Source organism: Paramisgurnus dabryanus, chromosome 12 (assembly GCF_030506205.2).
Source record: "Paramisgurnus dabryanus chromosome 12, PD_genome_1.1, whole genome shotgun sequence".
NCBI classification, from domain to species: domain Eukaryota; kingdom Metazoa; phylum Chordata; class Actinopteri; order Cypriniformes; family Cobitidae; genus Paramisgurnus; species Paramisgurnus dabryanus.
This window is the reverse complement of record NC_133348.1, coordinates 5,931,505-5,943,527: the sequence shown is the minus strand read 5'-3', so window position 1 is coordinate 5,943,527 and position 12,023 is coordinate 5,931,505. Positions and strand designations below refer to the sequence as shown.

Below are 12,023 nucleotides of genomic sequence, written 5' to 3'. Positions count from 1 at the left end.
CTTACTCGTTTTTGTTATAATATACATACATGATGTTTAATATAAGCGAGATCGTTTTGTTGTTGCGTTTTTTATCAAGAAAAATAATAAACCCATCATTCAAGCAGGGCTTTATGGAGAAGTAGCCGGTTGCTCTGCTTGGGACTGGTGAGAATTACCTGCGCACATTAATTCAAGCACTTAATTACCAGCTGTTGCACTCGCATTGCACGCAAATTCATACTCGATTTAACGCAGCGTACGCAAGCACTGCATTTAAACAGTTGCGTAATTCAAAAGTGAAAGTAAAATGTGCACGTCTGCATGCGCATTTATAAGCCCCTCCCACTCGGTGATACCGGGATCACCGTGTTTGTGACGCGCTGATTAATCATTGAAGGACGCTGTGTTGTGAACCTAATCCATCCCCCAAACTGACCACTAAACCCAACCGGCACTAAAGTGTTTACTACGGTCACATAATCTGACGGTTCACAGATATTGGTGTTACACCAGACGCACGCTTTGGATGTGCGCACACACAAAACCTCTCAAGCAGCATATTATGAGTAGTCCACGCCTATCTGGAATGTAACGGTTCTGTCAACTACTGGCCCAAGAATCTCTCATGCTTGCCCCGGGCCATCATGCGCTCATTATCACTGAGCCCTGTAATTAGGGGGTTAATTTCTCACGCTGAAGGGTCGAAGCTATGATTCGCGGGTGTCTGAGAGTCCCAGCGTTGGCAGGTGTATCCACTCTCACTGGTGGAGGTCTTGCCTCTGTAATCTTGTCCTCTGCAGTGTATACATTCATTCTCATCTAATTTAGAGAAGATTTAAGAGTATGAGCTCACATGCAACAGTCTTCATCAAATAGCAAGTCATTGGCAAATGAAGTGTCTTGTTGTCTATGGTTACGATCTTATGAATTGGGTAGTTACAAGTTTAATATTCAATGATATTATTAAAGGGATAGTTCACCCCAAAATCATAATTTTATCGTCATTTCATAATATATTTTTTTAACTATTGATGGCACATGGACCTTTTTGGCAATGTTTTTCATTCCTTTCTGGGGAAAAGAATTGTGAAACTAACTAAAGTCAATGGGACAGACAGACGCCTCCAGGATTCATCTAAAATATCTAAAAATGTCTTCTGAAGACAATCAATGCACTTGGTGGTTTAGAACGACAAGAGTAAGTGATTTATGATAAAATTATAATTTTGTGGTGAACTAACCCTTTAGGGGTGTTTCTGACTGTTTAAATATTCTACAATATTTATGTTTTCAGAAAAAGTACAAAATAGTTAATTTGTACATATAGAAACCCAAACCATATCCACATCACAAATGTGTCTCACCTTTTTTAATAATAACCTCTCCTTCCTGCTCAGGATACATTGGTGGGTCATCTTTATCTGGAAACATTGTAAAAAATAATACGTTGAATTTACAAAAAATATAGTGCATCATTTTTGCGTGCCTCTTTAAAAGCAAGTTTCACATGGAATTTGAAGCAATTTTAGCTAAATTTTTTTAGTTTGCAATGCTTACATTTATTGGTTGGTATCACATGGGATTTAAAGCAATTTTAGCTGTTTATTTTGTGTTGGTGAGACACAATATTTTAAGGTATTTTTCGACTGTATTTTAAGTTATTTCTACCATTAAAGTCTTGTTTATAAAATTACACAATTAATACAATTAATACATTAACTATAAGAAAAGACACAAGACAGTAAAAAATTAAAGGATTTTTTTATTTTTAGAACTTTTTAAAATACAAAATCTATTGTTTTAAATATTTTTGATTAAGTAAAAAAATTATAGAAACAAGGCTAAACTTTAAAATAATAAAACACTGGATTTACTTGAAAATCCGGTGCATCATTTTTGCATCCATTTTTTAAGGACGTATTATGTGAAATTTTAAGCAATTGCATAAATTGCTTAAAATTCCATGTAAAACTTCATAAAAAAATGGAGCTGTAAGACATTAACATTTATAAAAAAATAAATAAACAAGACATTTCGTAACAATAACATGAATCAGCATGTAATATCTATTGTTGTATGCAGTGTTATGTTGCTAACAGCAGGGTTCCCACACCTTAATTTCAAGGACCTTTAAAGGATTTTTTTTGAGAAATGAGACGCACCCTAAATGTGGGGACACATTTCAAGTGAGAGCAAGGTAACATCATGTTACCTTTTAAGATACATTGTAAAAGTTTCCTTTCGAGGCAACTCGTGCTGCGTCACTGCGGTGACACTTTAGGGACCCCTCCAAGGGCAAGGCTGTGCTCTGCAATTCTCCAGAAGTGTCAGAAACTGTGAGCTCCGCAGGCAGCGCATTTTCAAAGATCGGGCTGATCTGCTTGGCGAGAGCACAGAGTAGCTTCTAATCAGGTATCGCTTTCCCCGAAATATACTGCTTGATTTGTGTCGTGATTTAGGACCAACGTTGGAGCGAGAAACCCAACGCACGAAAGCTATTCCTGGCACATCCAACGGCTATCCACCCTGGGATTTTTAGCAACTGGTACATTTCAGCGTGAGGTTGGAGACATATGCAGCATTTCCCAGCCATCATTGAGTCAAATTATTCCGGCGGTGTTGGATGCGATTATTGTGTTGGCCCCAAACTACACCCAGTTCCCCTACATAAATCCAAAGCAAGCCAAAGTGAAACGGGGCTTTTATGCTATCGCCCGATTTCCCAACATAATAGGAGCCATAGATTACACTCACATTGCCATCAAAGCACCATCCACAAACATGTTTAATTACGTTAACAGAAAGGGGTTTCTTTCAATTAACGTGCAAGTTATTTGTGATGCAAACCTCTCGTTGTTAAACGTTGTTCCGCGCGGTCCTGGGGGAACACACGACTCCTTTATAATGCAGAACAGCTCTGTGAGTCTGCGTCTCCAAGAAGGCGCAATTGCGGATGGCTGGCTAATTGGTGAGTTTTACACTACAACATGTTTAAATTGCTATTGCTCGGCTATGTATAATTTTTAAAGAAATGTTCCTTATTAGGTGATCAAGATTACCCGCTGGAGCCGTGGCTAATGACCCCCCTAACCAACTCAACGACCCAGCAGGAACAGAATTACAACCATGCCCAACGCCGCTCAAGGGGAACAGTTGAGCGTGCAATAGGATTAATAAAAGGCCGATGGCTGTGTCTGTCCAACACGAGGGGGACACTGCAGTATCGGCCAGAAAAAGTGTGCAAAATTATCATGGCTTGCTGCGTGCTACACAACTTGGCCATCAGGCAGGGTGTCCCTCTGCAGGAACCCCCCAGACCAGACGGCACTATGCCCGACGCAGGGTTCCTGCCACGTCCCAATGCCACTGCCATTCAGGCAAGATAGAGGATCATACAGACATTTTAGGTAAGTCTGGCCATTGGCACATTTTTACACATTTATTTGAAGTTGTTTTGCAGTATGGAAAAAGAGTCAATGCTTTATGGATTATTTGCCATTTTATTTGTGCCAGAGGCAATCTGTTTAAGAAACTCGTTAATTTGCAACAATACACTGGTTATGTTGCTCAGTTGTTCTTTTAACTCATTCATTTGGTTGTGTCCTCTTGATTTTGCAGCATCGCATCAGTCAGCACTCTAGGGTGACGGCGCATGGAAGGGGCAACGGACGGCACGGCTCTACCACCTCTACCGGCTCCTCCAGCTCCTCTGTAACCATGGGTGTTACTAAGGACACATGGTCATAATTATTTAAACGCATTAATTCAATTGTGTTACACTTAAAATAAAATGTTTACACAGCCTATTCCAGTTGGTTTGTCTTACCTTGCGTTTGGGTGTTAGATGGGCCGGCTTGTTCTGGCACAAAAGCATCAGTGTCCCCATCACAAGTAATCCCAGACAGAGCTGTGTCGCCAATGATGCTGGCTACGCGGCTGTCCAAGGGAGAAATTTTCTCTTGTGGTCTGTCCTCCTCCAGTTGCACTGATTTCACGTCGATGTACGCGTTTTTTGGCGGATAATTTAATATCAAAACACTTCTTTTTTTATTTCTGGAACTGTCCTCTCCTCAGACTCCACGGAATTAACTGCACTGGTGACATGTTCCCATACTGAATGTTTCCTTTTGTTGGTAATTCCTCCCACAGTAAGTGAACCAAACAGTATGTGTTGATTGGACTCAACCTCATCAACCGGTCCCTCCATTTCTGTGTCGTTAAAGTTACGCTTTTTTGCTTTTTTTGCCATTATTGCGGTGAGGAAAAAAGTACAACCACGTGACTTATAACGGGAGGTGTTGTCACCATATATGGTTAAATGGGGGCGTTTCGGAATGCAAATGACCATGAACGTGCACGAGCATGGTGCTTAAGAAAATGTGGGATTTATCAACAATGATTAATTACAGATGTGCGTACGAACCACGTGTGCACGTTTGATAAATCCCGATTTTTTTTGTACTTGCACACATACAAAATTTCATACAAAATATAGAACATTTTCTACTCACTGTTGAAATATGAGGCCCAATATCTACTTCGATCCTCACATCTGGAAACACTGCAGTATTCCCAGCGTCTCTCAGGGTCAGAGGTGAAACACCAGGGACCTTTGCTCCCATCAGGGTTTCTGCAGTAGTTACCTCGAAGACCTCTGGAATTTAATGATTTAGAAAAATTTTTACCTTTATTTGATAGACAGCATGTAAGGACAGGACAGGAAAGTACAGGGTGGAGAGAGGGGTTTGGGATTAGAAAAGGACCTCAAGCCGCGATTTGAACTTGGGTCGCCAAAAGTGCATCTGTCAGATACACTGCAAGGATGCCACTGTGTTGCTGTCTCTAAAAAGCAACTCTGTTGGCTTACATTATAATTTAAGTAAGAACGTTATTTCATTACATCTTTGATGAACATTACTTTTGACCAGTGGCGGCACGTGACTGCTCATCTGAGGGGCGCAAATTCAAAATGTGTTCGGAGTGTCATGTGTGTTTCTAGTGTTTTCAAAATACTGTATGTGTTTGTTGCATCATGTTAACCATGTGCATCACGTGTTTTGTCAAAATAAGTGCCTGCTGCACACGCGTCAAAACCCTATAGTTATGAGATCAGGTTGGATGGGCTACATACATGTTATAACGAACGTCGCATCGTGCCCCCTCGAAAAAAGAAGTCACCGGCCGCCACTGCTTTTGACTGATTGGCAGAGGAGGTGATGTCTACATCTCATCATTCCATGCTACTGGAAAGAATCAAGAAGATCAAGCTACGCTTTGTTATTGACCTCTAGCAACAAAACAAAAAAATGTAATCTACCTAAAAATGATTCCATCAAAATTCTCTCACTGATGCTTACTTGCATGGGAAGTTTTCTGAAGTCATGGAATGCACGTGAGGTGTTTGAGATTCCCAGCTTTGGCAAGTTTTCCCCGATTCAGTTACAGAAATGTTGCCCCTGTAGAAGCTTCCATCTCCAATAGTACACGTGTGCCTTGATACAAATGCAGGTGGTTCAGTCACTGAAAGAGAAAGACCAATAATTGATTTCTGAATTTTTGACAAAAAGATTTCAGATTAACAAAGAAAAGCTTACAGCATTGAGGAACAGAGCAGAATTCCCAGCGTTTGGACGGGTTTGTGGTGAAGCACCAGGGCTTAGGCAGTCCATTGGGGTTCCTGCAATAGTTCTCCTCCAAGTCCTTCTCAAATAATCTACAAAAACATAGAGTAGTTTATACTTGTACTAAATGGACATTGTCTAGTTATGTTTGTGCTGCATGCATTAATTTCTCACATTGCAGGGTTATAAAAATGGTTGTGTGGTGTCTTAGAATCCCAGCGTTGGCAGGTGAATCCACTCTCAGTGATGGAGATGTTTCCTCTGTAGTCTTCTCCATTGCAGAGCATACAATCTTCTGCAGCTAGAGCAAGAGTGTAATATTATGGGTAATTATCAAAAAACCTCCTCGATCAGAAGACCAATAGTGTACAGCAAGAACATGTTTTAAGATTTGCACAATTTCAGTCCACCAACAACAACCCAAACCATATCCACATCACAGATGTGTCTCACCTCTTTTAATAATAAGCTCTCCTTCCTGCTCAGGATTCATTCGTGGGTCGTCTTGATGTGGATAGGATAGACAGACAGAGTGATTAAAGCTCAATTCTGATTTATAGTTTAAATCAATATTTTTGTTTGACTGTTTAATATCAGATTTAAGGGTGAACTGCTCATGGTCCTGAACTATTTGCATTTTAGATTTCTCGAGTCCCAAGGTTTTTTTCTAAGTCAGCGTATTTCTCTGTTAAGATATGTCAGTACAAAGTGTTTTTAAATTAAGGTAGCTCAAACATGCATTTTAGTCTGTGACTAGGATAAGCCCTGTATGGAAAACCTTCCCAATGTTATGTAAGAAGTTTAATGCCTGATTTCACAGACAGGGCTTAAGCCTAGTCCCAGACTAAAATGCAGGTTTGTGCTATTTTTACTAAAAATAACTGGCTCTGACATATCTTAACATATGTCCGTGTCATTGTTTTGTCTCAAGATTGTTTTGTCACGCCAGTAATAATTTTTAAATACTTATTTATAAAATCAACTTAAAAATCCTATTTTAACTAAGGCATGGTAATGGCTTAAGCTAAGAATTATCTGGGAAGTTATTTAACGACTTCAGTACAAACCAGGTCTATGTCGATCCTCACATCTGGAGACATTGCAGTATTCCCAGCGGGTTTCAGGGTCGGAGGTGTAACACCAGGGACCTTTGTTACCATCAGGGTTTCTGCAGTAGTTTCCTCGAAGACCTCTGGAATTGAATGATTTAGAAACATTTTTACCTTTATTTGATAGACAGCATGTAAGGACAGGACAGGAAAGTACAGGGTGGAGACTGGGGTTTGGGATTAGCAAAGGACCTCAAGCCGCGATTTGAACTCGGGCGCCAAAAGTGCATCTGTCAGATACACTGCCCTAGATCATCGGCTCAGAAGTATTTGTCTTGCAAGCCACTCTGTTGGCTTACATTATAATTTAAGTAATAACGTTATTTCATTCCATCTTTGATGAACATTACTTTTGACCAGTGGCGGCTCGTGACCGCTTCTCTGAGGGTTGCAAATTCAAAATATGTGTGTTTCTTGTGTTTTCAAAATATGTGTTTGTTTGCTTCATGTGAACCATGTGCATTACGTGTTTTGTCAAAATAAGTGCCTGCTGCACACGCGTCAAAACCGTTTATGATAAAAGAGACGCTTACGTTTACAAAATACACGCAAGACACTCCCTTAACAGTAAACTCTGATTCGCATGAGATTATACAAGTATCTGGCAAACGCGAGCGTCTCTTTTATCATAAACCCTTTAGACGCGTCTGCAGTAGGCACTTATTTTACAAGACAAGTGATGCACATAAATTCACTCGACGCGCCGAGCACATATTTTGAAATTACAAACCACACACATGACAGGCTTAGCCTGATCTCACGAATTTCTATGTTATAGTCATGGAATATTTTGCTCATTTATCCGTGTCATTGTCATGAATCTCCGCATTTTCCGTGTCTGTACCATGGACTTTCTTTTCCGTGTAAGTTTCACGTATTGGTTACTCAATTGTTTTTCCTATTTTCTTACCATTGTCGCTTGGGTTTGGGGTTAAAACGACTTTCTGTTACATAAAATGACATCCGAACCCAAACCCAACTCTAACCCTAACGTCAGGCGACAATTGTTTAAAAATCCGGAAAAAATTGTACAAACCAATAGTTAAATGACATCCTAACCCAAACCAAGCGAAAATGGTTTAAAAATAGGAAAAACAACTGAGGAACAAATACGTGAAACTGACACGGAAAAGAAAGCCTGTGGTAAGGACACGGAAAAATTCAGAGATCCGTGACAATGACACGGATAAATGAGCAAAATATTCCGTGACTATAGACCGTTTCATCGGGCGCACGTGCGGTGAGGCGATAAGCGTCTGGTCTGAACTTTACTTCCGGTTTCTGTTTGTTTAATGTTCTGACTAGTTGCTGAAATTGAACTCTTAAATACCTTGTCGAAAATAACAAATGTTTATTTTGCTTGCTATATTAATAAACTACTTTAAAAGGACTTTGTTGTTATTTATTCTTCGCTGAGTTTACCGGAAGTTACGTAAGGACCACGATAGCCGCTTGTTTATGTTGTTACTGCTGAAACTGTCTATACCGGCATGTTGGACGGGCTACATACATGTTGTGACGAACGTCGCATCGTGCGCCCTCAAAAAAAGAAGTCACAGGCCGCCACTGCTTTTGACTGATTGGCAGAGGAGGTGATGTCTTCATCTCATCATTTCATGCTACTGGAAAGAATCAAGAAGATCAAGCTACGCTTTGTTATTGACCTCTAGCAACAAAACAAAAAAATGTAATCTACCTAAAAATGATTCCATCAAAATTCTCTCACTGATCCTTACTTGCATGGGAGGTTTTCTGAAGTAATGGAATGCACGTGAGGTGTTTGAGATTCCCAGCTTTGGCAAGTTTTCCCCGATTTGGTTACAGAAATTATGCCCCTGTAGGAGCTTCCATCTCCAGTAGCACACGTGTGCCTTGATACAAATGCAGGCGGTTCAGTCACTGAAAGAGAAAGACCAATAATTGATTTATGAATTTTTGACAAAAAAACAAATTCAGATTAACAAAGAAAAGCGTACAGCATCGAGGAACAGAGCAGAATTCCCAGCGTTTGGACGGGTTTGAGGTGAAGCACCAGGGCTTAGGCTTTCCATCGGGGTTCCTACAATAGTTTTCCTCCAAGTCTTTCTCATGTAAACTACAAAAACATAGAGTAGTTTATACTTGTACTAAATGGACATTGTCTGTTTATGTTTGTGCTACATGCAATAATTTCTCACCGTGCGGGGTTAAAAAAAATGGCTGTGTGGTGTCTGAGAGTCCCAGCGTTGGCAGGTGTATCCACTCTCAGTGATGGAGATGTTTCCTCTGTAGTCTTCTCCAGTGCAGTGCATACAATCTTCTGCAGCTAGAGCAAGAGTGTAATATTATGGGTATTTATATTATGCATGAGCTTGATCAAAAAAACCTCCTCGATCAGAAGACCGATAGTGTACAGCAAGTACATGTTTTAACATTTGCACATTTTCAGTCCACCAACAAAAACTCATAACTGTCACATTATTTACATCCATACTGTCAGAAAAATGGTCCCTAGCTGTCACTGGGGCAGTAGCCTTTGGACATAAAGGGGCGTTTCCCAGACAGAGGTTAGATTAGTCCAGGACAAGGCCTTAGTTACTGTATACTGTATAAACATGGCTTGCACAAAACAAAACTACACTGCAAAAAATTTGTACATTTCAAAAATATCAAATTGATATGATTTTGTGCATAAAATAAGCAAAAAATCTGCCAATGGGGTAAGCAAATTTTTCTTGAATTTTTCTTGAATTTAGTGTTTAAGAAAAATTTTCAAGATTTTTTTAGATATGTCAGTGCAAGATGTTTTTATTAAGATTAAGAAAGCTCAAACATGCATTTTAGTCTGGGACTAGGGTAAGCCCTGTCAAGGAAACTGCCCCAAAGTGTTAATATTAGTACATCAGAGGTGCATATGGGTACCCACACTGCAAAAAATGATTTTCAAGAAAAAAGTTTCTTAGTATTTTTGTCTTGTTTTCAGTAAAAATATCTAAAATTTCTTAAATGAAGATGCTTTTTCTTGATGAGCAAAACGACCAAAGAAAATAAGTCTAGTTTTTAGACCAAAAATATCAAATTTAAGTCATTTTGTGCATAAAACAAGCAAAAAAATCTTCCTTGCAAACAATTGCTTGTTTTATGCACAAAATCACTTAAATTTAATATTTTTGGAATGGAAATAGACTAATTTTCTTGGGTCGTTTTACTCATCAAGAAAAAGCATCTTAATTTTTAGAATTTTAAGATATTTTTACTGAAAACAAGACAAAATTACTAAGAAAATGTTTTCTTGAAAATCCTTTTTGCAGTGCAAGAGTTCAAATAGGAGCTATTTACAGAGTAGTGTCCCACAGCTTGGGACCAATTTTTGACATTTTTCTGACAGTGAAATAAACAAAAAAATAGACTAATAAGTTAAATACTTTAATTCATGTTTATTGGCTTACCTGAGAAGAGGAAGAGACAAAATAAAAGAACTGCCGTTTGAACCTCCATTCTGAAGCTTTGGCAATCACAGAGGCACTGAATCTTTAAAACAGGAGTAACAAACACGACTTTGGCCAATCAATCATTATCCTAACAGGGACATGGATCAAGTCATGTTATCTTTGTCAATCATTGTGTTCTTGAACCCAACATTAGAGTTTTAGATCTCATAATTTACAAGAATGTTTAATAAATCAATTGATTTAAATTTCATTCGTCAGATTGCCTGTTATACTTAAATTATTAAAGTAAAACAGGAAGGGAAATCAAAATAAGACAGTTTATTAAAATTAAGTGAAATTCCACAAAAATATTCTCCCCATCAGTATCACAAATCAAGTCAACTAAGAGGCCAACAGCTATCTTAATGGGATAGTTCACCCAAAGAAACACAAATTCTGTCACCAATTACTCACCCTCATGTTGTTTGAAACCTGTATGATGTTTTTTAATTCTGTTAAAGAAGACAATTAGATCAATGATGGTAAGAACACAGCAGTTAATTGTATCCGTTGACTTCCACAAATACTATGGAAGTCAATGTATGCCATTAACTGTACTTAAGATTTCCCTCTGATTTTAGGGTGGGTTCAGGTTTAATTTGCAAAAATCTTGCTCTTGGATCAACACAATATGTTTTTTATCCTATGTTTGTTCTTGTATAGATTGGTGGTGGAGCATTGCGTTATCAGCACAAAAGGTCATTGAACCCAGGGAACAAACCGCTATAGTCCGTGGTGTAGTGAGGGGTATACACATGTATACGGAGTATACCCACTTTTTTATTAAAAGGCACCCTTCTTTTTGTGACCCTGCTGCCCCAATCAGGATTTCTTTTTGCAATTTCTATAGCATGGCGTCTTTCTTATGGACATTAAATGATGAATTTTCCAGTGTGTTAAACCTTTTTTGACCTATTTTACATGTAAAGGAAAATCTGCCTAATAATTCTGCACACCTGAATATAGGGTGTTTTTCCTCAAACCATCATTAACAATAATATATTACTTATCAAATTAATGGTAGTTATTAAAATAAATTTGTTTTGAAATTGGTAAAAGGTTTTTGGAAAAAGGTTATTGCAGTGTACTTAACATAATTTTGCAAACAGCCATTGATCTGTCACTTGTGTTGTTGACGACAGTGTTTTAAAAGCAGTTCTGCTTACCCCAGACCACTCGCTTTAAGGTTTTGGTCTTATTTTTACAAATACACACTGAGGCTACATGCTCCCAAAGAGCCTGAAACTTTTTTAAAGATGTGAATGAGCTAGCCTTATGTCATATATAAAAGAAACAATGGGCTGCTGATGAGGTGTCTCATGGGCTGGTTTGTCTGGAAAAATACATCTCAAACAAACTTTTTTGAAAATGCATTACACTGCCAACGTGCCTTGCAGCGCCATTAATGAATTAAGCAAAGAAAGAAAGAAAGAAAGAAAGAAAGGGGCAGCGATGTATGAGTGTTATGGGCTGGTCAGACAAAAAAGTATGAAATGTATCAACCCAAAAAAGAATGTCGGCCATTAATCACAGAAACGTCCAAATCCTGATTTGAAGCAAAAATGTCGTGCACAAGGCACACATCGAGAGTACAGGCACTACTAGTCCATCCAAGCTTGCGCCAGTCCGGGCTCCTCAACGCAGTAAAGGCCGAGGCTGCCCCTCCTTCTCGCCGCAGCTCTTTGCTGTATTGTAGCTCATAAAAGTAGCCGTAAACAGCTTGCGAAGTCACACACTTCCATATCATATTGATTACCCTCCGCTATTATTGTAACATGAAGTCTGACTCGCTCCACATCGTCTGTTAGCTTAGCTTAGCATTAATATGGTGGCATTCGTGG

The 12,023-nt window shown here is 38.9% G+C and overlaps 1 protein-coding gene across 1 annotated transcript in view; it reads right to left on the bottom strand.

Annotated features, from left to right (window-relative positions):
• The window catches only part of LOC135738297 (apolipoprotein(a)-like), a 28,115-nt gene extending 17,513 nt beyond the window's left edge, over window positions 1–10,602 (bottom strand). The window contains exons 1-12 of the mRNA XM_073811488.1: window positions 10,597–10,602; window positions 8,890–9,017; window positions 8,689–8,807; window positions 8,449–8,611; window positions 6,671–6,795; window positions 6,057–6,107; window positions 5,778–5,904; window positions 5,577–5,695; window positions 5,340–5,502; window positions 4,494–4,636; window positions 1,347–1,403; window positions 675–801 (exon numbers count right to left, since the gene is read on the bottom strand). Coding sequence (XP_073667589.1) covers window positions 675–801; window positions 1,347–1,403; window positions 4,494–4,636; window positions 5,340–5,502; window positions 5,577–5,695; window positions 5,778–5,904; window positions 6,057–6,107; window positions 6,671–6,795; window positions 8,449–8,611; window positions 8,689–8,807; window positions 8,890–9,017; window positions 10,597–10,602 — 1,328 coding nt within the window. The remainder of the gene's footprint in view (window positions 1–674; window positions 802–1,346; window positions 1,404–4,493; window positions 4,637–5,339; window positions 5,503–5,576; window positions 5,696–5,777; window positions 5,905–6,056; window positions 6,108–6,670; window positions 6,796–8,448; window positions 8,612–8,688; window positions 8,808–8,889; window positions 9,018–10,596) is intronic.
• Window positions 10,603–12,023: the final 1,421 nt, after the last annotated feature.